Here is a 26,538-nt window from a genome sequence, read left to right as displayed (position 1 = left end):
TGTTTTAACTAGAGCAAGAAGACTTTCTATGGTTATGTTTGAGTGCCCTTGTAAACATGTGCACTATTGATCACCAATTTGTAGCCATACATAGAATAAAGTTTTTGCATGAAAAAATAGATGCCATCATCCGACAACATCATGCAAGCTTTCTTCCATTTACTGAACAGAGATGAGAGCAAGGTTCTGTGACCAACTTTATTAGTGAACGCAACAACATATAATATTTCATTCTTTTATTTCATGATGTAAAACTACCATACTAGGCCAGCCTTAACTACATGATGTTCATACTAGTGAGATATTTAGACATTAAAACTAGGATGTAAATGATCTAGTCCTCATGTAAGAATGTTATCAATTATTCTGGATACAAACAAAAAATATACTTAAATCTAACTCACAGTAATTCTACACCTTATAAGCCATGGTATTGTTGTTAAAATATCAGCTCTCAGAAATAAAAAACATAGTAAAATCTAGCTACTATTTAACATCAGATAACAATTTGACAAATCTCAAAAAATATTCCATCTACTTACAGAATGATTCCAATGCAGGAAACTAACAAATACAGAAATAAATACATAAATGAAGCCAATTTCTTTTTTGTGATTTGGTTTTCATATAATATGTTGCTAATTCATTAAAATAAAGATAAAAAGTCGAATTCTGTTTATCTGTTAAAACAATTATTCATACTAAACAATGTCCGAGTTCTTGTTGTATTATTTAAGTATAGAAAATATTTCAAATACCCATAAACCAAAAAGAGTGCTGTAGAGCCAACACAAAAGCTCATCTATTTCATTCCAGTCAAACAATGGGTATATTTCAACAATTCTTTAAGCCAGAGTTATGGGCCTTGTTTAACATGTGCATATTGTCTTCCTCAAAATTATACCATTTTATAATTTATATTGTCTTTTTTTTAATATTATACCAAATTTCATTTGAATTTCGTGAACAATTTTGAGTTATGGCAAAGTTTACGTGCTGCCGTCGACAATAACACCAAAGCTATCGGAATATCTTCTATAAAAAAACGGACAAGCTATAAATTAAGTTGTTTACTAATTTTGTCTTATAAATAATGTCTCTATTATAGTAAACAAATTGTGATGTTCAAATCATAATTAAAATCTTCCAAACTGGGAATGAAAATCACTAACTACAATGCTGCGCAATAACAATATCACATGGATCATGTATAACAAATAACAAATATACAAAACAAGCTGGGGAAGGAATGTCTCATTGTTACACATGCGTTAGAGATCAAGAAAACAAATGGTGAATCTCTGCCAAAAACTGCCCGCTTTGACAAAACATTTAAAATATTCTTATCAAATGATCAATGTTTTGAATGTTTTGATTGGTAATTATCCAACTATTCCGTTGAAGGCAAACATTGATTTTTCAATAACTTTGGTCAATTACCATTCAATTTATGAAAATGCAAAACCACTTCATCAATTACACTGGCAGCAGAACTAGTGAATACGATCACTAATGATATTTGATGGATAAAATTTGATTTAATGTGTTGATAAGTCGTTGCTAGTAAATGCATTCACAGAACAAACACTAGTGAGAATGGGGTGATGTTTGTGATTTACATAGAAGAAATTGCACTGGGGTTTACTGAACACAATAATAAATTAGTCAAATGGTTATGTACAAAACTATTTATATGGATGTTTTAAGTATGAAAAGAAAGTACAGTTTTGCAATATCGCTAAGAGTGAAGTTTATATTTACTTCCTTTGGTTGCCTGTGATGAAAGCTGATAGCTTATAGATCATGCTTGAATCCGTTTCCTGGGTAGAAACCAGTACTGGCCCCAATTTCTCGAAACTTCTTAAGTCCCTCATAACAGGATTAAGCTTAATCACTATTTTTGTTTTTCAATAATTTGCGTAATGTTTACTTCTTTAAGAGTTTTTATACTTAAGATAGGAATTATCTTTACAATAATCACAATAAACCATTTTTCAATTATCAAAATTCAATTTAAGTATGTATTTTGGCTAATTGAAATAAACTTCTTAAGCCTGTTTAGCTTAAGAAGTTTGAGAAATTGGGGCCTGCTGGTGTCCATTCTGAGAGGCCATAATCAAGAAAGTAACCCTGGTTATAGAACACTCCTTGCTTCAGTGTTAATAGAATGATAATAATTGGTTAATGTAAATCACTATGACTTTTAATGGAAGAGTCTAGCCTTCTACAATTATAAATATTTCAAGTAATATAATGTCATAATGAGCATGTTATTGGAAATTAGTATTTTATGACAGATGACTACTTAATGAATGACAGCAATTTGCGTAAAATAAAACCTGGAATTATATGACTGGCAAGTTTGAGACAGATTACAGTAATGCTTCTACTGGAAAAGTTTTCAGTTACTTCATATACACTTTTTAATCCAACTGTTATAGAACTTTCACATGTCTTAAAATGCTCTCTTCCATTCAATATCTGTGTGGCAAATGTCAGATTTTGGCCTTCACTACTTGCGTCAGTCGCAATGTGTTACACGGTTGTAGCCTGCCCATGCTGTATTGCAGCCAACAGATTATTCCTCATCCGCACATACAGCTTGCCCCTTGTCCACGGGTTCTGAAGCTGTAGTGGTTGATAGTCGTCACGTAATATCCTCTCTCGCGCCCCAATCACTGCCACAAGGCAGAAATCATTAAACTGGTCCTCACTATATATAGGGCACGGTTTGCCTTTATTTATCACAGCTTGATTCAAATTCAGCACAACTAAGTTAATCACTTCTCGTGCACTAGTTTTTGGAGTCACATGCAATTTTACACTCGTTCCTTTTGCAAGACCGGTATCATAAGCTGCATACACCCGTAAAATCCCAGAATGTTCCGAGTGACTAGAGATTTCTGAATGTGTTTCTAGATGCCCATTGTCATTTGAAACATCATCATTGGGATCATAAAACTTTGCAATCTTTCTATTGTCTTTACCAACACTTATCTCATTTGAGTCACATGCATTGGAGTTACACTGTTGGTGATTGTTGTTGTCGAGTATTCTTCCTTTATGCTCCATGTCGAAAGACAGATCGCGCTCTGTTCCTGGTGAGAGAAGGGATTTGACGGTGATGCCACCCAAAAATGAACGTGACCGCGCATGGGTGATGATGTCCATGGTCCAGCGCATGCCTTTCCACGTCTTGTCTAGGTCGCTCTGCAGCTTTAATAGCTCGTGAACACGTTCCTTCGCGGAATGAAGCTCTTCTTTCGAAAATGCCTGAGGATTTAAATGTATATGCAAATGAGACTTAAAATGAATTAAAAGAAAACAAAAATACTATATTAAGTGATCACACTTCTAGCAAAATCAAACAATAATCAAAATCTTTTACAGAATGTTTGTCAAGTTGCACTAAGAAACATAACTGGAATAATCACATAAGATTGAGTAACTGAATAGTTACCTCTCTTTGCACTTGCTGTGCGAGTATTGCGTCCAACTCTAGGATGGAAGAGAGCCGACAGTAGCGACTGATGAACGATGGCCGATATGTACACATGTTGACTGAAAAACATATAAAAATATTTTTTACAACAAATGCTTACAAAATCTTATTAATACATACAGATTTCATTTATAAACAACATAGTGAGAGGTTTGTTTATTCAGCCTGTTGTATATGATTACCATTAGTTAAGCAGAAACTACCACAATGCCTGAGGGAAATCATCTTTCCAGAGAGCCATTTACTAAATCTAACTTTTTAAATATGATCACATTCATTTTTGATAATAGAATTAAAAACACACCACAAACATAATTTTGTGAATTTACAACTGAAATTAACAACAGAAAATTAATAATTCATTGCCATCTTTTTCTTATTAAATTTGGTCCAAGTATTGATCATGTTTAATCTAAACAAAAGTGCTGAAGGGTGAATGCTCACGTTTATCTGTTTTATGGCCACGTTTTCTGGGCATCTTCTTTGGCAACATGTGCATCATGTTTCATTTAAAGACCTTACATGTTTATAAGATATGATCAAGAATGTTGCATGCCGCTGCAGCAGACAAAACGAAGGCTTTCACAATATCTCTACTTTTTTCTTCAAAAACTACACAGTGGAACAGATCAAAGGGATGAAAAAAGTTACTAAAGTAAAAACATGTTCACAGTTCATAATTAAAACATACTCATTTCGAACACTTGAACGGGGAGGAGAGTAAAGTCGTCCCGCTCCATGATCTCGTCCGGCTGTCCTGCCACGATACACAAGTCCTCTGCGGGTGGCAACATCAGTAAGAAGGACACGTGCTGGTTCAGCTCGATCACCTCGTAGTTGTACAGACGATGGGCTAGCGACTGACTCTCTTCAATACCTGCCATAACAGATTCAGAGTTATGGAGGGAGTTATACAGAGAGATTGGGTTAAATGGTTACAGTTGCAACAAAACATGATTTATGGGACTTTTAACACATGTGCATATTGTCATAGTTAAAATGTGTACCATTATGCTTATACCTTAAACATTTTTTTCATTCAAGCTGAGGCTTATATAATTTTGCATGACAGTAACACCAACACCAACATGGCAACAACACCAAAGCTACTATAATGCCTAAAAATAGAAAAGACTATATTTTCAGTGTGAAATTCAAAATGAAATATTTCAAATATATAACAATTCATAAATGTTATATTATAATTATCTTACCTAGCATTTTGAAGAGTTTGTCTGAAGCCTTAGCAAGGGCGTCATAGAATGTTTGTTGACTAGGGTGCAGGGATGAGCCCCGCTGTTTGTCCTTGTGGAGGGTCTTCAACCAGTGCCATTCATCGCTGTGGGAACAGTGAACATAACCGATATAAAAACAGAAAATTTAACGTCTTGTTTTTATATTGATGAAATAATGATTTATATCTGCTGTTGAAGACAGTTGTGATTTATACCAAAACTCATTTTGGTTTTAAAAGGAGAACACATTAATTTTGTATTGATGTAAACTACTTACACAGAGATGTTTGCACAGTCTCGCACTTTAATGTTGGGAAGAACATTTGGAGCAGCCTGACAGACCATCACTCGTATCACGTCAACAGCAACGTGAAGTTTCAGGTAACCAAGATACAGACCAGGTCGCAGTGGCATAGAACTGGTGCGGTGGTACACACGCATGTCCTGTATAACACAGAGAATATTATAATTATGTGAATGTTTTTTTCATTTTAATACTGAAAGTCAGTTTTTCAGACAGTCTAAATGTATAGATTAATGTTCATTGAATATTGAGAGAATCATTTCAATAATGATGCTAACATTTTATTGTTTAATTTTTTTTTATAGAAAAAGAAATAGGACAAGGAGGACCCACAAGATCTCATGAACTGTTGTGTATAAAGAGACTGATTCTTCCCCAAAACTGGAAGGGAATGGAATGAGGTGAAACCATTAGCTGATTCTTTCTTGCAACATCAGACAAAGCCTGATCATTGCTTCAATTAGCTAGCTCAAATTAAGAAAAAAATCTTTTAACTTTTGGGGGTTCCATGTTACAGTATGCTACTCCACAGATTTTTGATTTTTGCACTTTGCCTCTTACAAGGGAGAGAAAGATAATTAGATCAAGCTAATAGTACAAGTTGTACAGGGGGTGCTTACATTTATGGAAGATGTAACTGTGTCCTGCTCCTCCATGAGTTCACCCATGGACTGACTCTGACGTCGCTGTAGCCGTGACAACGGGATCCACTTGCTCGATGTTAGCGACACCAATTTTGGGTCATTAATAAAATTGACAGTGGCCAGCACAATACTTCCACTGGAATCCCGTAAAGGCTTGAAGTAGAATTGGCCTAGATCGTGTGTGCCTAGTGCATTCTGAAAGAAAATGAATGTACATAATGAAATATGTCTTAACTTCCCAAGAGAAGGGGGAAACGATTACATTACTCATGTTTTCAAACATTTAAAAATTACAGGATAACTAGAGATTGCTTTTTTGAAAAAGCGCTTGTCTCCCCTATTGTGTGGTCGTAGCTGAGGAAAAATAAATGATGGACATGAAATTTGTAACTTTGGACTGGAGACAAACCAACAGTGAAGTTTGGTTTATTCGATTATATTAAATAGTGAAGAGAAGAAAGTGTTGTTGATTAATCATGGAAAATGTAAACGAAGTTTGCATTGTATGAAGTTCCTGGGCGCAAGCGTTATTCAATTATTGATCGGAAACCATTTTTCACATGACCAACTAGCATACCAAGTATGAAGTTCCTGGGTCTAAGAGTTCTATAGTTATTGGGCGGAAACGAAGTGTGACGTACTGACTGACTGACTGACAGACTGATGGACTGACTGACGGACAGGGCAAAAACAATATGTCTCCCCATGAATGGGGGAGACATAAAGATATTACACGCAAATGATTTTTACATGGAAGGTCACCACGACCTTGACTATTGACCTTGTTACCCCCAAAACAATTGGGATCATCTAGACATCATGACCAACCTCACTTCAAAGTTTGGTGAACCTAGATCAAAGCATTCTCCTGATATTGCACGGAAATATTTTTTTACATTAGAGGTCACAGCGACGTTGACCTTTGACCTTGTGACCCCTCAAAATATAGGAGTTTTCTAAACCTCATGATCAACCTCCCTACCAAGTTTGGTGAACCTAGGTCAAACCATTCTCAAGATATTGAGCGGAAATGTTTTTTACATTGGGGGTCGCCGCGACCTTGACCTTTGACCTAGTGACCCCAAAAACAATAGGGATCTTCTACACCTCATGACCAACCTCCCTACCAAGTTTGGTGAACCTAGGTCAAACCGTTCTCAAGATTTTGAGCAGAAATGTTTTTTATATTGGGGGTCGCCGCGACCTTGACCTTTGACCTAGTGACCCCAAAAACAATAGGGATCCTCTACACCTCACGACCAACCTCCCTACCAAGTTTGGTGATCCTAGGTCATGCGGTTTTCCAGTTATCGATCGGAAACGAAGTGTGACGTACGGACGGACTGACGGACTACCGGACTGACGGACAGGGCAAAAACAATATGTCTCCCCCAGAGAGGGGGAGACATAATAAAAAAACTGTGATCATTTTTGAACAAAAATCTACCATGTAATACCTGTAGTGTAGCAACAGCCTGGAGGAGCTTGCCGCGGAAATGGACCTTGCCCTCGGCTGTACTCCGCTCCATGTCAGCACGCAGTGACTTCACATCCTCCCATGTACATGCAACCTGATGTGGAGATAAGAAACTCTTGCATAATAATAGCATCATTTTTATTTATATAATATTATCATCTTTATGACTGACACTTGAATCATTGTAGCATTCCTTAACAATGTGTAAATTGATACACAATAATAAAAATACAACAAAAAAGGTGATTTTTAAAAAGAATTGTAGCTTTTAACATTTTCTTTAATCATACACCTGTACTCATCTCTAAATCCTTACTTAGAAGGCTATATTTGAGACAGATGTTTCTTTATTACTACCACTACTTCTACTACTGGCCATTGATATAAAAACACACCACCTGTCTTGTCTGTATGAACAATGTAGGTGTACCTTCATTAGCCAGTATAGGTCCAGGTGTATGGTGGGTCCAGGGTAGGTCTCGTCCACCTCTATGATGGGCACCTGCTCCTCTGACGTCACCAACACTTTGTCATCATAACAAAAATAACACGCCAGGTACACGCCCCTAAAAATATAAAAAGTAAGCATGTGAAATACTTTTCAAAATCTTCTTGCATCAAGATAAGTATTATAAATTGTTATCTTTGGTTAAATTTGGTCATTTATATGATATGAATTAATACCAAGAAAACAACAGCTATACAATTAGCTGTTGCTTCATTGCTGAAAAAAACATGTTTCAGATTTAATTTCTGAAACAAGACTTAATACAATGGATAATAGAGAGTTCCATAATTTCCATCTAACACCACCAAATACAATTGCCTTCTACTTAATAAATTAAGCGATATCATAAACAATGTTGTTATGCAAAAGTTTTTCAACAAACCAAACCTTTTAACAGATTTTTGGAACTTTGGTGCTGATGAGAAGAGGTTCTTGAATCCCTTCTTCTTGCGTACTGGTGATGATGATCCCGGAGTGTCCTTGATCAAGGGGGCGTCTGCAGGGCGCAAGCTTTTCACCTGCGTAAATAGCTCTTCCAGAATCTTCAGTTTTCCGTACGAGCGTGGCGGTGTGTTGTCCACATCACGCCAACCTGAGACACAGTGAAATTGTTATAATGATGGAGTCAAAGAGTGTATCATATATCAAACTACCAGTAATAAAGTAGTGAGCAAATGTATATGTATACATAGAGATACCAGGTATGCAATATCAGCCAAAACAAGCTGAAAATTTAGCAAATTCAACAGAATCTCAAAACAGGCAAACTGTGAGATATGAGTAGAATTTCAAAATAACCCATCCTGAAGACTTACTTGAAGGTATTCCATACAGGGGGTTTGATGTGGCCGGGGCACTGAATCCCTTCATGTTCATGGCATACACACGGACGTAGTATGGTGTGCCCTTCTTTAAATGCTTGATCTCGACCTCCAGGTTTCGTACATCATCCAGCATTATCTCCCCTTCCACAGGTGTGAAACTGTCGACCAAACTCCACTCAACTGTAATATACAAAACAGTATACAAAATAGTATAGGTAAGTAAAGTGGGATATCTCGTCAAAGGCAATTTATGAATACAATTTCTGTTAATACCATTTCAATAATGTAAATATTAAATTGGAAATCCCTACCTGTCTTATTGTATACATACATGTTCATTTCAAGGTCCCTTTTGTTCTTGGTTTATTCATATTTAATAATTTTAAGAAACAAAGTATGCAAGGTTGACTTTACAATAACAAAATATTTGATAGGGCTGCAAGACGGTAAACAACTTATAAAAGTCCTTTCCCATTTAAATATTGTCTCAGGGAACATGTGTACCAAGTTTCATTTGAAAATATTGAACGGTTTTGGAGTTATGACCAAGTATTAAAGGTTAAGATATTAGCATGCCTACAACTCTGTCCCTGACAACAACACTAAGACTTTGCCTATACTTTAATACTTGAAAAACAGAAGTTCAAAATTTATAAATGTGCATTTATAGGTTTTATACAGTTCAACTTTTTATGCTCAGTGAAAATTATTATCATTTTTCTAAACGAAATCCCCCTTAACTATTCTCTGAAATACTTTAAAATTGAAGAAAAATAAAATGATAAAATACTAAACTGCACCAATAAAAACGGACAACTTAACATAAAAATATGAATTAAATTCAATTTGCACCAATAAATACGGACAACTTACAGAAAAATATGAATTAAATTCAATTTGCACCAATAAATACGGACAACTTAACAGAAAAATATGAATTAAATTCAATTTGCACCAATCAATACGGACAACTTAATAGAAAAATATGAATTAAATTCAATTATCAGATTTTACTGTCTTAAATCTGTTTCAAAATCCATTAGGGATAATTGGCAAAAAGTTCAGGAAACTATGAATAGAGCCTTCCCCTTTCCATTTTTTCGCTTTCATTTGATTGAAAGTTTTTGCAATAAACTAAAAATAACTATACTTAGCTTGGGAGCATAAATCTTATCACAAGAAATGTCTTTAAAAGAGACATGGTTTTATTACTCAAGAAAAAATGAGAGAAACAGTCTTGTTTGATTTCATCTATCCAGTTAGGAAATGGAGGTAATAAACAACTTTTTAACATCACCATCTGGTAAATCTTGTATAACTCTGATCCCTACCTTTGTATTTGGTGACAACAGCGCCATTCCTGTTGAGTGGTTCACTAAACTTGATGGCGAGGGAGGTACTGCCCGAGATGCTCAGAGACACGTTAGTGGGTGGGTCTGGGCAACCTGTACAATGTTAAGTGGGGATAAACATAGTTTACAGGTTAGGGGATTACATCCCTTGTTATAACTAGCATATTCCTCTTGGCAATGAAACATTGAAGGTGCCTTCATTAACAAGAGCTAACAACAGTACGATACAGGTTTGTATATTCTTAGATTTTTTAAGTTGTAAGAATTTTAAAACTTTTTAAGAATACGAAATTAACAATTCTACATTATCTTATTCATAAGATAACAAAAGTTAAAAAAATAAGATGAGCTGAAAAAAAATGTGTGCTCACGTGCATGGTCATAGCCTGCTTTCATGCGCTTGAGGAGTCGATGGCGAAACTCCCAATGGTTCAACTGTTTCTCATACTCCTGAAACAATGCTCCTACACTATAACACGGTGAAGATACGACTATATTATGACATGGTGAAGATATGGCTACGTTATTACATGGTAAAGACACGGCTATGTTATTACATACTTTATAAAATGAAGACACCACTAGATTATAATATTGTGAAGATACCACCAACATGTTAAAGATACAGATACTTTATAACATGTTGAAAACCTGGCTACCTTATTACATGGGGAAGATACAGCTACCTACTCCTATATTATAAAATGAAAATATCACTAGATAATAAAATGAAGATTCTGTTACATTATAACATGGTAAGATACCACAAGATATATGAAAATATAACTAATTTATAACCTGATGCAGATAATGCTACATTATAACACGGTGCAGATAGCACTAATTTAATAACTGATGAAGATACTTCTAAGTTACAACATGGTGAAGATACCACTAGGTTTAAACAAGGTTAAGATACTGTTATAATCTGATGAAGATACTGCAAGGTTATAACATGGTGAAGATACTGCTACATTACAAAGTCTGATAAATGTTCACACTTTCATACAAAAACACCATGATTAATGAGCAGATTTATATTTGTAGTCAACTTCAGAAAAGTGCAACAAAATATCTTGCAGGAGGCAAAAACAGGCTACATTCTGGCTGATAGAAGCCAGACCAAAAAAGAGAGTGACAAATTGATCTGCCAATCATAGATATGATGGTGCATTTTATCAGGAAAATAGTAAGATACACTTTCACAGTAGTAAATTCTCCAGTTTTCAGAAAAGACTACAAATACAATTAGATATTAAGGAGTTTCCAATCCAATGTAAAGCCATTTCATTTTTGAAGACAAAGCAAGCAGTTTTGAACACATAGTTTGAAGATAATTTTGTTGAGCACATTTTGTCATATACAATCCCATAACTGCACTCACTCTATGTGTGTTGGATGATATTGCACTATTTCCAGACGCTCCATTGATCACTGCCTGTGTCAAATCAACGACCCTCTTTTCAGCTTCTGACACAAGTGTGTCCAGTCTTTGTGACCGACCCTCACCCTTTTGAACTGAAACAAGACAAATATTTCTACCTGAAGCAAGTACATATACAAAACCAATTGGAAAACAATATCAGGAGCAAATTTCTTGCTTTGGAATAATTTATTTTTTTGATTTTTTTTTTCTGTCATTTTGATAATTTAGTAAAATTGGAAATTCTTTCTACATAAATTTCTCAGCTAGTCGCATTTTGATGCAAAGCTATTAACAAGAGTTCTGCCATTTTTTAACAAATGTTTCCCAGGGTAGACTTACACATGGGGGACTCGCGCGCTCCATGGGACAGCAGCATCTTGGCCATCGGAATGTTGTTGGTCATCACAGCAACATCAAGGGGCGTCAGAAATTCACTGTTCACACTAAAATACACAACACAAGAACATCTAATATATGGGCTTATAATGAAAGGGTAACGTCCTGTTAACATTTCATTGACTACTAAAAAAACATACTTTCCAAATTTAAGAATTTGTTCTGAGCTAGATATTCTTTCAAATTCTTTCCAATGTAAAACAACAATAATTTAAGAATTTGTTCTGAGCTAGATATTCTTTCAAATTCTTTTCAATGTAAAAAAAACAATCATTGTTTAGCTTCAGTTATAAGATAATATCTAGTCTCTGCAATGAGGGCTCTCCAGCTCTCCATCAATGAACACATGCAAATAAGTAAAATCATTGTAATGAAAGAACAGACTGATTTGCATCTCTATAGGCGTAAAGGTGTGTTAACAGTAGCATACCTGTTGATATCGATGCCGTTGGTTTCCAGAATGTCCTTCACGGCGTCGAGGTCCTGATTCTCGACTGCATCAAACAGCGCTGAAGTGACAGACAACACTTTTATACTACATCAGCTAAAAGATTTACTTGAGTTCTTAACTGTGGGAAAACATAACAATAAAATGGATCAAGCCCTTGACAGGAAGTATAACTGCTGCTGATATTCTTAAATTTGATAAACTTTGGCTCCATTATTTGTATATTAAGGCCTATATTGTGTTAAAAAAATAACTAACATGAACATCTCCAGTGTCGAAGCAGAAACATCGTCCAAGCTGGTCAAGGTCACTCATAGCATATGTTTCCTATTGTGTATCAGACACACTTGTCCTTTACATCCTTATCAGTTCAGTTAAAGAAATCCATGATCTATGCAGCCATGCTTACATGCAAACCATCACTCTATCCAAAGAAAACCCCACAATCCTATCTCGAATAATCAGCAACTGCATAATTGTTTATCCAGATTAAAGCATGAACTTATCTTTGTCTCTTATCATTTAAGAATATAAATTAATCTTAAAATAACGACAGTCCAGCACAACCACTGCATTATACTACAGCCAAAATATCTTTTCAAAGCTTTGACAAATTGTACTCAATTTAACGCAAAATCTGATAAGGGAAGTCTTAACAACGCGAAATAATAGGGGACTCGCACACCTTCACAGCAAACAAAGGCTTTCAAATATGCCTCGCTTAAATCTTATTGGTTGTCAATAAAACACAGACTCAAGGTTGAAATTGTTAGGTTAAATAACATATCTATAACCGACAACTGTCACAAAATCAACAAAGTAAAACATAACAGCCAGGGGCCATTTCTGCATTTTCAAAATCTAGACAAAACCATACAAATTTTTGTAAGATCTTATCATTTTCTTTTCACTTTGTCATGATGATTAAATACGTCTGTCAGTGAATAAAACAATTAATCTAGATCATCAAACGTCCATATCAATCCCGAATGGTTGTTTAACAAGTTTTTTAGCATTTTAAAACATTTACAGGATAAGATTATGATAAAAAACATTTGTACAAGCCTCCAGAGAGAATAGTAATGTAAAAGTTGTGCATCAAGCACTAATCAAGATACACCAGATAACCTTATAAGAACATAAACCCAGACCTTTTAACAGATACATGGGCCTCTGAGTTTGTTTTGAGTCATGAACTTAAATTAGAAGGGTTTTGACATCTGTTCAAGGAATTAATCTTTGATGCCTTTTTCTGAAATCAATAATCCAGTGAAATTTTAATATTCATTTTAAACAAAAAAATTGTCTAGACAAGCAAGACAAAAGCTTATTTGAATTGCAAATTAAAGCCTTCAGTTCGTCACTCTAACTTAATATTTCATTAAAGTTTTTGATCTTCATCCATATTTTTCTACGCTTATTGCTTAGGGGGTTCAAGAGTGTACGAATAACTAAATTCTAGTTTTATTTGCATTCTGTTTTAGATTGAAATTTGAGTTCAAGGAAATCATCTGTCAGGATATTTGTTGTTTAGTGTTTTTGTTTAGCGTTTATATTAAAATTACTTCATCTAAAAATGAAACAAAAAACATCAATGAAGGATCTTTTAACATTTTATGTACCAGGTACATGATAATTATAAAAAATGACTTAACCGCTATCTGAGGCCCTAGTTGAAGCAAAATACATTAATAATACAATCATACCTATAATGTCGTATGTTCTGCATTCCTTGCTTAAACGTTTCCGTTCCTGCTTGCCTGGGGAAGAACTTCCCGTGTCTGTGCTCACAAGAGAGGAACGCTTCTTCGGGGTTGCTGAAATTAGCAAACATTTTTGTAATAATTACCCATTTTTTTATGAGAAAAAATGTCAAAAATTTTAATCAATAATCTTTGATCAAAGATATTATAACAGACTACCTCCAGCTGAATAATGCTTATTTTGCTAAATATGGAATGAGTAACTATAATTTCCTCAAACAGCTCTAAGTTTCTAGTCAATTAATTTGACAGATTTGACACTATTATCAATCAACACACCTTAGTTAAAGTTTTGCCCTGCAGACATTGAACAGTTTAGTGAAGACCAATACACAAACCACTGTGGTTGACAACAAATGGCTCTTTGTTTTTGAAGTTTTCAATATTTGTAAGTAGATTACATTTTTAAAATCGACATGCACCTACACATAACCTGTGCTAAGTGAACTGTTAAATTTAGAAGTTTTTATTACTTAAAGTGTACTTAGTTGCAGAAAAATTGTAAAATCTATGAATATAAAAAACATTGGTACTAGATAATATGTGAATTTTAAAAGTTTTCAGGCTGAAGAATTAACAAGTGACCACACTGACCTGAATGCGGTTAAGACTTAAATCTTCAAAACAGAAATAATCCCATAACAGATTATCAGCAAGTCCAATCAGGAAATAAACTCTGTTGACTTACACAACGGTGTTCTGGGTGGCCTGGCGAGAGAGGGATAGCCATTGCGGAGGAGGAACCCCGGGTCGCTGGGCGACGCCCGGAGGGTCTGTTGGGCTCTCGGGCTCCCCTGCTGGCTTTCAGTGTCCGACCCATACAGCTTCATCATCCTCCCATCACCACTGCAGAGGAACAGAATATACACCAGTCAAACATTGGAACATACACCAGTCTTATTTGACCAGTCATGATTATACTGAATGCAAACATATAGTAAGCCTTTCACTTCAACTGTAATCACTGCATGAGAGATACATTATTCCAAGTAATTCTGAATTAGTAAGTGTTTCAAAGTTCCAATTACACCAAAAACCACTTGGAATAATTAAGCCACAGCTATCAACAAAATGAACATGGCTAAGGTTATAGACATTTTCAATTTAGTTTATTGCTGAAATTTATTACCAACTCAAATTAATTCAAGTAAGACTGCCCAAAAACATCAAAATAAACTGGATTTCTTTTTGAAACACCAATGACCAGATACTATAAACTGATCCACAAGAACTTGTAAATTAGCTTACCAGTATTTAGACATTCAAATCCGGGTTGACGTTCACACAAAATAGCAATAAAACTTTCAAAAGCTTCCATAAAATATATGTAAATCATGAATTAAAGAAAGTGCAAATTAGCTTAAATTACCTATAAAACTTTCTTTGTTGGAAAGGAAAAAATCTTTTAGACATTTTCAAACAAACTCTTTTAACACGAGGAATGGCGACAGGGTATGAAGTAGATATACAAACGTAGATGAGTGCCTTTCGAAATTTGTTTGTATTTGAAGAAAAACTTCATTTTCAAACAAATCAAATATTTGTCAAGTTTTGTCAATTTCTGATCACAAAGGCTGATAGATGACAATAACTCAATCTAAGACACAGAGTTTCCATGTGCCAACATGCCTAGTATAGCCAACATTTAGACCAACATTAGAAAATTCATTACTTTAATCAGATTCTGGCAGATTGCAATTACCACCTAGGCATTTTCTCATATGGTCAAATACTTATCAATTTAAGAGCTCATTTCCTTTCAGCTTGACAATTTCCTCTTATTTTCATAAAAAGTAATTAAAAACAAACATGTTATATAACTAAGCTTTCTATTTTAAATTTCATTACTATTTAAACAAATGAGGGAAAGTTTCACATAATGATTTTAAATAGTATTCCTACAATGATATTTTAATAGTATAATGTAACCAAAAAGGTGTCATACCAATCAAGACTAACAGAGCGTCCCCGGAGATTGAGATTCGAAGGGTCCGAGTGGTGACTGCTAGGCCGCTTGGAACTCCTGAAAACAAACAATCTCTTCTTATGAATACGTCAAATTTCATAAAAGCTGTATGGTAAATGAATACTTTTTTTAATACTAAATTTGATGAAATCCTATTTAAGACAGTGGAAACTACCAACTGGTATACAGAGTTGGAGCAAACTGTGATTTTTTCCGTGACACTTGCCTCACAGTAACATTGTGTCTGGTGGAACACCTACACAGAAGAAGAGGAAGGCTGCAAATACAATTATTTTCTCAAAAACAATTAAATCATCAAAGATTGCACTGTCATCACAAGACGATGCTATCCAAACTTTAGACCTCAAAAGGAGATTTATCAAAAACGAGTCTGATTGAAGTTGTTACAGTTTGAGTATGAAATTAAGATTTAATTTTTTTTGACAAACTTAACAGTACACCCACCTTAAAGTACATTGCTCCTGTTTTTGTGGCATCATTTCTGAGCATGGCAAATGTATAAAGCACTAAAATACCCTTTAATGTGAAAACCCATTTTGTCTCTGGTAATTTAGTGGTATTTTTTAGATATCTATTTCAAATGGTATGGGAGTATAAAAAACTTCTAAATGGAAAATCTCTAGTTGCACTCAAGCAGTGAACAGTCAGGTCACCATGTTCAGAGTGCAGATAGGGTGCAGTAGAAGTCCAATATTAAATAAAAATGACCTTTTCCCATCTTCACACAATATCATTGTATGAAAAAAGTTATGCATTTATTTAAAAGCAATTGAGGTTTCACATAGAATGATTGCCGCACCTAGACTGCCATTGGTGTTTCATGTTACTAGAAAAGTACAGAAACAATTATACGAGAAAGCTTTTCTACATATTGATATGCAGAAATAATGATCGAGGGCAGAAGTACCTATCAAGTGTAGCAGAAGAGGGCAAAGCCAGCCCAACACTACCAGCCGATCCCATCCTCGGAAGGCTGGAGAACCAGAGCTTACCACGCCTGCTCATTTAAGGGAAATGTTTCCTGTTCATTTAGGTATTTTCACTGACACAAGTGTCGTGCTCGTTTAACAATTACTGCGTGCAAGTTATTGCGTCTGGCTCATTTCACCACTTTGAAATGCAAGGCCCTGCTCAATAAGGTATGGTCACAGTCAAAAGTGCCTTGGTTACTCGCAGGACTGCCAGCTTGTTCAAGTATTAGTTTACTTGCAAAGGTGCCCAAATGCTTTATATTCAAGAACTCCCATTGTAAGCATTCCTTGTATTATATATAGTATTTCACATGAGAAGGTCTTTTCGTTTTTAAAGTAGTTCCAATTAGAGAAATAGGTGCTCTGAACACACTAGTTTTACCACTTGCAGTCTGCCTTACTACAATTCAGTATTTCATCCCACTCATTTTTAAGTATTTTATTTGCAAAGGTGCCTTCATCACACATGTATTTCCTGTTAAAAAGGGTTTTCTGTTCACTTTTAAAAGAATTTGTACATGCTTGTTCATTTTCAATTTCCGAAGGATTTTAACACTTAATTAAAATGCACCAATTAACTGTTGATTAATTCTTTAGAATAATTAATTAAAACTTTATCAATGAAAATAGAATTCCCTGAATGTTTCTGGGACATTAATTATTCAAAACTCTGATTACATCCATTGAGTCAGTTATTAAACGAAATTTCTACATCAGAAATATTTTAATTATTAATGAAACTAAGTCAAACACTTCTTGATGTATTACAGTATAATAGTCTTTAATTGATGGTTATGTACTCTTACATGAAGCTTTCATTCATTTATATTGCTATATTTATCACAGGCGAATCCAAAATTCACAACTTGATTATATTATGATTATAAAATTCCTGAATGTATCACAAGTTCCTTTCAAAACCATCCATGTTTAGAGTGTACCAGGCCTAGAAAACTCCATTAGAACGGCCAAAACATTGTCCTTTCTCAGGGCTTTTAACTTGATAATTTATTCTAGTTCAAAGTGGAAATCCCAATTTTACAGCCTAACAAGATAAAGGAGGACACAACTATGAATCAAGCCCTGATCACCTTTATCAGGCTGTGAATATATCAGGTATACTGGAATGGAATCCATCTCAGGTGTCTGTCAAAATTAATGTTAAAGCCTCCACAAAGACACATTCAACATGATCAGGCATGTTGATTAGGTGATTGAGACTTCTTTATTCATCAGATGGTTCGACAAAGCCTGAACTGATAAACTATAATGATCTAATTCAATGCAAGCGGAATACCTTACAAAAAAACAAAACAGACATAAACATAATATAAGCAATGAACTAAAGGAAAACATTAGAAATGTACGTATTTTGTCCAAATGGGGAAACATTAGAGGGAACACCCATGCACCCAAGGAACTTGGACCATCAGCTAACATTATCTTAAAGCCACTGAGAGTTTATGAGATAATCCAGCCAAGTCTATTTTTATAAGCAACAAACAAAAGAAAACATAAAAAATGTACATATTTTGTCCAAATGGGGAACAATTAGACGTGACATGCATGCACCCAGGAGACTCTGCCTATCAGCAAACATTGTCTGAAAGCCACTGAGATTTCTTGACATAATCCAGCCAAGTCTATTTTTGTTAGCAACAAACTTAAAAGAAAACATAAATAATGTACATATTTTGTCCAAATGGGGAACAATTAGACGTGATATGCATGCACCCAAGGGACTTGGACCATCAGCAAACAATGTCTGAAAGTTCTGCGAGTTCTTGACATAATCAAGCCAAGTCTATTTTTATAAGCGACAAACTAAAGAAAACATAAAAATGTACATATTTTGTCAAAATGGGGAACCATTAGACTTGACAATTTTTTTTTTGCATGCGCACCCAGGAGACTCGGCCTATCAGCAAACATTGCCTGAAAGCCACTGAAATGTTCTTGAGATAAACCAGCCAAGTCTATTCTTCTAAATCATGCCCACCATACACTTGGTAGGAGTTATTAAGATAAATAAATGCACAAACTGACAAAATTGCTCCCTCCTCTCAAAATGTAAGTACATAGTCAAATAAATATCAAATTCATAAAAGAACTAAATGAAAACAAAATAATAAGAAAATAATTTACCAGTGGTCGTTTTTTAATCCGTTATTCTCAATATTCAGAACAAAATTGTTCAAGCTAAATTGTCCAACGGGGAATGTTAAGACGGTTAACTTGCCCGAGCCATAGAAATATGTCTTTGTAATCTGACGAATATTTTAATCCAATTAATAAGTAAGATGGCAATGTTCAATATGTTAATCTATGCATGTAATACTATTATGTTCAAGCCTATGGGAAAATAATTAAATGTAAACATACACCAAAACGGCGTAACAAAGATTTAATCAACCGAATGTATCGCAAAAATCTATGCCCTTTTCGACACCAAGTCCAGTTTTCAACTCACTACGCTTTCACATGAAAGAATGGTTTGGAATTTAATTGAAATCAAAATCCTTTTGTGTATTGACTCAAAAGATATCTGAGAGATGGGATAAAGAATGGTGGATCTCCCTTACTTATCTTTTGTCGGTTTCAAGTTCAGGTGAAAATCAACAAACACATAAACTATAGGCACTAGTCAAAATACCATTAGATTATATTAAATATTTTCAGCTCACAGTAATAAATGTTCAAAGGGAAGAAAGTAAAGTGTCAGTGATTTTTTTCTATGAACTATTGAATGAATCAATATAACAAATTCATGTTTATCAAGCACTCTTACAAACTATTTGCCATTAATGGTGATTTACATCTTGTACGTACCGTGATCTGCGTGAAAACATGTCTTAAATCTCAAATCTTATAATTTACATTCTCAATAAACTGATTAGAAATCATAACTATCTTTCATACACATTTGTGGCAATAATATCATCACAGCAACGTTCTGATTTATTTAAGCAGATATACGACTCAACTATTGTCCATTATTTGATGACAACGTTTTGCGACAGGGCTTGGCATTTTTTTAAAAATATTCAATGGGTTAACAAATTGATCTGTATGCAGTATCAATTTATCGGGGTTTAATACCTGTAAGATCAATTAAAATCTTAAAGATGAATCAAAGCGCCATTTGTACAGCACTCAACGAACAATGTGGACACTTAGATTCAATTATCCTCTAAACTGGCAAAGCGTTAAAAGTCAAATAATTTTATAACATTTTCTCATACTAATTTGTCATACGGTAATCTTCAGTGGCATTTAGTGTGAGGTTCAATTATTTAATGTACACAAATTTAAAATTATGGTGGCACCATTCCATCGATGAACATTTTTTATCCTAGATCAATTTCTCAAGTTATTGATAATAACTATCTTGAAAAAAATAGTTTGAGTGGTCAATTTAGAAAAAAGTTCATTTGATTGTGGCATTAAATGTTGAATTGTAACATTTTCTTGATAATCAATGACATATCTTCTTGTTTATAAGAGAGCCTGTAATATGGTCATCTAGGTACTATGTTCTAGTGTTCCAGCATTCTTGTGTTCTAGTTCTGCCAGTCATCATGGAACTGCCCGTTTATCAGAGATGACAATCATGGACATATCACTCCATATAGGAGCACCAGCACTTGTACAGGTCACATCAATAATATTTACAGATAATTTCCCATTGGACTTGCACTGTGTTATACAAATAAAATGTCTGGTTACTACATTACTTAATGTCCGCCTTGTCTGTTATGTCTCAGGAGTCAAAAATAAAGGAAGGATAATGGAAATAATACCAAAAACATTTCATGAAATACAAATTATCTCTCAGATAATGCAATATTCTTAAAAATTGATCAGGAATATTGCTAGGAAGATAACTGTTTATGTTTTAAGCATAGGTTTCCATGTGAACACTTCAGCCGAGTCCTTCACATTCAAAGATGAAAAGAAGATGACAGTTTTTCATGATTGAAAATGGTAATATGTAAGAGAGTAGGGTGATCTGATAAACATTTAATGCGAAATAAATAAAGGGCTATCACTTACTTCCTCTCCTCTGAACTCCTTGTGATGTTCTGAAATAAAACAAACACCATTGTTATTTTATGTCCAACATTGCTATACTTATAAAACTAAGAAAATGGATTAACAATAATAACCTAAACTACACAAATTTACATACCGAATACTTCATCTGTATCATTTTACGGACCGTAACGCCCAAAACCTATGCAAGTGCATCATTGTAGTTGAACATTCCTTTGTTACGGCATGATTTACAACGCTCATAATGAGGAGTAAGGGTAAAGTAATAACTACTGAATTTCAAATAAGGTCCAGTCAACACAGTCACAAGAGCTAGCAGAGCAGATGATTATTGTCAACCTACTATTATTATGGGAGATGTTCGCTTGATTGTTTTATTGCAGCCTTAATAGTGCTCACGATATCACGGTAAAACTATTCATGACAAACACTGCTCACAGTTTACACTGACATTTACCATACCATTAACATTCATTGAAATATCACAAAAAACAGTCACAGTTAAGTGCCATTTGTCACCAATCAAGGGAGACTATTACTGCAGTCTTATCTCTGTCCAACACAGTTACCTTAACATGGTATTTAAGTAAATTGCTAGCATTAATTTGCCCCAATAACCAAATGCAATAACAAACTCTATAAAAAATAAATAAATCTGCTCTTTCTTAAACAGTCTAATATCAAATTCAATACATTGAGAAGTAAAAAGTCAATGGGAGAGTATTGGGGCACTTGGCATTCAATTATAGCTTTTGTAGAGAAACATTTCATCTCAAGTAGCACTGAAAGAGATAGATTTAATGTGAAATAAAAATAGAAAATATATAGATGAAAACAGCGATGAAAATTGAGGACTTTGTGTTATTGCTTGTAACAAAAGAAACAATATAAATGCTGTCAAGTAAAGCATTCTGCATTCAATTTTCTACTGAAATGAATCTACAGCAAAAACTAATATTTCTTTGATCTCTGGGAGAAATGAATGACAGAAAAAGTTAGCTATTTCAAGAGAAGAACAGGTAATCTAGAAAGCCTATAGATGTGATTTAGCTTGACAGCAGAAGATTGTATAAACAACCATCAACAATCCATAGAGAAGCAACCATCTACAAAACACAGAGAAGCGACCATCCACAATACACAGAGAAGCGACCATCCACAATACATGGAGAAGCCATCATCCACATTACATAGAGAAGCGACCATCCACAACACACAGAGAAGCAACCATCCACAATACATGGAGAAGCCATCATCCACATTACATAGAGAAGCACCCATCCACAATACACAGAGAAGCGACCATCCACAATACATAGAGAAGCAACCATCCACAATACATAGAGAAGCAACCATCCACAATACATAGTGAAGCAACCATCCACAATACACAGAGATGCAACCATCCACAATACACAGATAAGCAACCATCCACAATACACAGAGAAGCACCCATCCACAATACACAGAGAATCGACCATCCACAATACATGGGGAAGCCATCATCCACAATACATAGAGAAGCACCCATCCACAATACACAGAGAAGCGACCATCCACAATACATAGAGAAGCACCCATCCACAATACATAGAGAAGTGACCATCCACAATACACAGAGAAGCACCCATCCACAATACACAGAGAAGCGACCATCCATAATGCATAGAGAAGCGACCAGAGAAGCCATCATCCACAATACATAGAGAAGCACCCATCTACAATACACAGAGAAGCTACCATCCACATTACACAGAGAAGCGAGCATCCATGATACATCGAGAAGCGACCATCCACAATACATTGTGAAGCAACCATCCACAATACACAGAGAAGCGACCATCCACATTACACAGAGAAGCGACCATCCACAATACATGGAGAAGCGACCATCCACAATACACGGAGAAGCTACCATCCACAATACACGGAGAAGCGACCATCCACAATACACGGAGAAGCACCCATCAGCAATACACAGAGAAGCGACCATCCACAATACATAGACAAGCAACCATCGTAAAGCAACCATCCACAATACACAGAGAAGAGACCATCCACAATACACAGAGAAGCAACCATCCACAATACACAGAGAAGCGACCATCCACAATACACAGAGAAACGACCATCCACAATACATAGTGAAGCAACCATCCACAATACATAGTGAAGCGACTATCCTTAATACATAGAGAAGCAACAATCCACAATACATAGAGAAGCAACCATTCACAATACACAGAGAAGGGACCATCTGCAATACCTAGAGAAGCGACCATCCACAATACACGGAGAAGCCATCATCCACAATACAAAGAGAAGCAACCATCCACAATACATAGAGAAGCAACCATACACAATACACAGAGAAACGACCATCCACAATACATAGAGAGGAGACCATCCACAATACATAGTGAAGCAACCATCCACATTACACAGAGAAGCGAGCATCCATAATACTTGGTGAAGAGACCATCCACAATACACAGAGAAGGGATTATCCACAATACAAAGGGAAGCGACCATCCACAATACATGGAGAGCAGCAGTCGTGTGATTTTGTGATTTGCACGCAGTGCTCCTATCTAGCCTTTCTTGAAAGTACAATTAATTCTTGGAAATTATGTCATATCTGTGTCCCGCTGTGGGCCTCAGGTGGCCAGAGTCTCTGATTTCCTGATGTTAATGGCAGATGACACGCCATCCATTAAATTCCCAGGGTTAAACTTTATAAGTTATTGCATATGAGAAATTTGCCCTACATTTTTGTCCTGGAAATATTACCAGTGACATTGTCTCTCTGTTACTTCAAGAAATCACTTTTTAATATACGTTGTAAGTATCTACTTAAATGTTTTTACTTTTAAAGGGACTCGTTCATGTATGGTGTGTAAAATGCACCCTTTTTATTACAAAATAAAGTGTGGCAAATCAAAAGCAGTGTTAAAACTAAGATACATTCAACAAAAGTCTATATTGTGATTGGTTGATTGACATAATCTTGTGTATTATGAACACCTCTGCTATTTTCCATCGAAAACATCCTTGGATGTAGGCCAGTATATAAGTTGAAGTAGTTTGTAAAATTTTAAATAATGGTATAAATGAATTGTAGTGTTTTAACATGTATTTTGTATATCTAAGTTTAAATTGATTGCCAGTGAAGTATTTTATTGCATAAATCATTAAGATTCCAAAGAGTAAAGTAATTAAGTTTAACTGCTAAATTGAAATAACTACGCAATCTACGGTACTTGTAGCATAGTTAAATGTAAAGATTTTGCAGTTGTAAACTGTCCATATACATCCAAGGTTGTTTTTAATGAAAAATAGCAGAGGAGTTCCAAATGTATCACATGGTGCTACCAATGATTTTAATAAAGGTTTAAATATCCATCAGTTAAGTATGAGTGCCGCTTGGCAAGTGGATTAAGTATCAGTTTTATAATTCTATATTGACTGTACCGGCATGCCTGGTTTGTTCCCCACAACAGCCATTCTTAAATCATATTTTTTTTCTGCAATTTCTGTATCAAAAAGAAAAATAATTATAATACAAGTTTTTGAAGATGCATTACCATGTAAATTATTTTTTGTGCCAAAATATGAGCGAGTCCCTATAACTCTAACCTTTCTTAATATTAGCACATAGCTTTCAAGAGTATTTGCTTGACGTTTAGAAACCTAATGTATCTTTTGGACAAACAATACCTATTTGAAAAATGAATTCGCAAAGTCATGCAAAATAAATGTCCGTATAATTATGACAAATATTGTAAAAAAAGACCTGAGAGAAAAGCACACTATATAATCAAAACACAAGACAACTAATGATTGCTTCTGAGATTGCAAGCATCTTAACATTGTAAAAGCTCTGGTGCTCAACATTATCTTAAATTCCTCACTTGAAATGTCTGTAATTTGCAAATAAATTGATAAGTTACTGTAGTGCAACAATACTCTGCTAACTGGAACGAGCAACATGGACAGGGGAGTAGGGCACATCCAGGTGGGTACATTTAAGTCACAGATTTTACCATTGTGCATCAAACATGCAATACTTCTGATGGCAATTTTTTTTTTTTTTAAATCTCTAATTCCAGCCAAAACTCGGTCTTCAAGTTGTGACTACACTGGAAAACTCACAAAATTGAAAGGAATTACTGTATTCCATGGACAGCAAGAATACAAGATGGCAAACAATTGATGCCTGTATGGCTTCTGATGGATGACTGCTTTCTTCCTGAAGATTCTTGTTTACTCACAGTTAACCAGTTAGTTGTAAATACCAACTACCTACAACTGACAAGGTTTCAAGAAAGCCCTAATAATTATCCCTTAAACAGTGATTACCTACCACGACCATTTAATACTAATGTATGACTGCTCTTTACCGAAGTGACATTTCCAGTGACTGTGACATTTCCCCAGACAAGCACCGAGGGCCTATTATAACATGTTTCACTTTTTAACAGGGAATACTAGAGAAGTTTTGGCATTTTTGTTTTACTTTGATCTGCCAAAGAATCACTTCTAGAATTGAATAATGTGTCTAAAGCATTGGAAAAGAAAGATTTGTTATGTCTCAGTTCAATTTAACAGCCAGTTGTCTGCCAGTGCTAACTGATCTACACTTGCAATAGAACATTACTTATATCCACCCCAAATATTCACTGTAGGGTTTTGAATTCTGTAAGAATTTCTATACAAGAGTAAAACAAAGTTGGCAGAAAACTAAACACATAACAGTGACAAAGATTGCGTAAAGGCCAGAGCTGATATATAAATGAAGGTCCTCAAGTAAATAATTTTCATATAATACACCAGGAAATATGACACACACATTTTCATAAAACATTGACACGCAGCACTATTGATATTGGTACTTACAGCTTTAGGCGGCGTTGTGTAGTAGAGAGGGGTGGGGCTTTTGTGCACAGACACATCATCGGAGCCGGTGGTCATGTTTTCTGATGAGGCAGTAGAATCTGTGTCATCATCAAAGTTCCATGCAGACCCTGGAAATGAGAAATATATATATTATTACTTCTACAATGTAAGCTTCTTCTATAACACCGAGCTTAACACCTTCACTTTCAAACTGCTCCAGAAAATGGTGTCAAAAGCATCTATTGGTAATTCACCAGCAGAATGTACCAACCTCAGAGGAATATAGAAGGTGCCCTGATGAGGCCCCCCTTTTACAACATCAATTATGTAAGGAAATACACTTAGTTAAATCCACTGTTCCCATTGGCCATAGTTTGGGCATAGGCAAACCAAGCACAAACACATACAGGGAAATTCCCCCCCCCCCTTTGTTGGAAATATGAAACTGTCTACAATCTCATTATCTAATACATAAATACAAGCAGTCATAAAAGCACTCCGCTTATCACTTTTAGAAGAAAAACAGATACATTAAACATAGCAAGTCTTGCAATGTCATATACTTTTTAAGTCATATTCTTCCTTGTTTAAACATGAATGAATATTTTATGAAATTGATTTTAACAAGATTGTCAGACAAAAACAAACAAAATGTCCATAGAGTGTGTTCCAGGTGGGCACAGAACCCATAACCGCTGAAACGCTAGCAAGCTGCTGTAACAACTGAGCTAACCCGGCTGGTTCTTTCTCCA

General features: G+C 35.1%; 1 protein-coding gene across 9 annotated transcripts in view; it reads right to left on the bottom strand.

The window, feature by feature from the left end:
* Positions 1-221: 221 nt before the first annotated feature.
* The window catches only part of LOC128217584 (ankyrin repeat and fibronectin type-III domain-containing protein 1-like), an 88,397-nt gene continuing 62,080 nt past the window's right edge, over positions 222-26,538 (bottom strand). For 4 of the 9 annotated variants that reach the window (XM_052924816.1, XM_052924823.1, XM_052924833.1 and 1 more), the window contains 20 exons: positions 25,787-25,914; positions 20,891-20,919; positions 15,825-15,902; positions 14,568-14,725; positions 13,823-13,933; positions 12,099-12,177; positions 11,612-11,715; positions 11,231-11,364; positions 10,218-10,296; positions 9,826-9,939; positions 8,486-8,674; positions 8,058-8,262; positions 7,593-7,728; positions 7,143-7,256; positions 5,662-5,880; positions 5,015-5,181; positions 4,717-4,841; positions 4,194-4,379; positions 3,461-3,561; positions 222-3,273 (listed from right to left, as the gene is read on the bottom strand). In XM_052924816.1, the coding sequence (XP_052780776.1) occupies positions 2,536-3,273; positions 3,461-3,561; positions 4,194-4,379; positions 4,717-4,841; positions 5,015-5,181; positions 5,662-5,880; positions 7,143-7,256; positions 7,593-7,728; positions 8,058-8,262; positions 8,486-8,674; positions 9,826-9,939; positions 10,218-10,296; positions 11,231-11,364; positions 11,612-11,715; positions 12,099-12,177; positions 13,823-13,933; positions 14,568-14,725; positions 15,825-15,902; positions 20,891-20,919; positions 25,787-25,914 (3,194 nt within the window). In that variant the 3' untranslated portion in view covers positions 222-2,535. Of the gene's footprint in view, positions 3,274-3,460; positions 3,562-4,193; positions 4,380-4,716; positions 4,842-5,014; positions 5,182-5,661; positions 5,881-7,142; positions 7,257-7,592; positions 7,729-8,057; positions 8,263-8,485; positions 8,675-9,825; positions 9,940-10,217; positions 10,297-11,230; positions 11,365-11,611; positions 11,716-12,098; positions 12,178-13,822; positions 13,934-14,567; positions 14,726-15,824; positions 15,903-16,773; positions 17,968-18,982; positions 19,129-19,666; positions 19,766-20,890; positions 20,920-21,026; positions 21,117-24,361; positions 24,418-25,786; positions 25,915-26,538 lie in introns of those variants that run through there. The other 5 variants (XM_052924857.1, XM_052924866.1, XM_052924875.1 and 2 more) reach the window with 5 other exon arrangements.

This window comes from Mya arenaria, chromosome 2 (genome assembly GCF_026914265.1).
Source record: "Mya arenaria isolate MELC-2E11 chromosome 2, ASM2691426v1".
Classification (NCBI taxonomy): Eukaryota; Metazoa; Mollusca; class Bivalvia; order Myida; family Myidae; genus Mya; species Mya arenaria.
The sequence above is the reverse complement of the archived record's forward strand: the minus strand, read 5'-3'. Positions and strand labels throughout refer to the sequence as shown.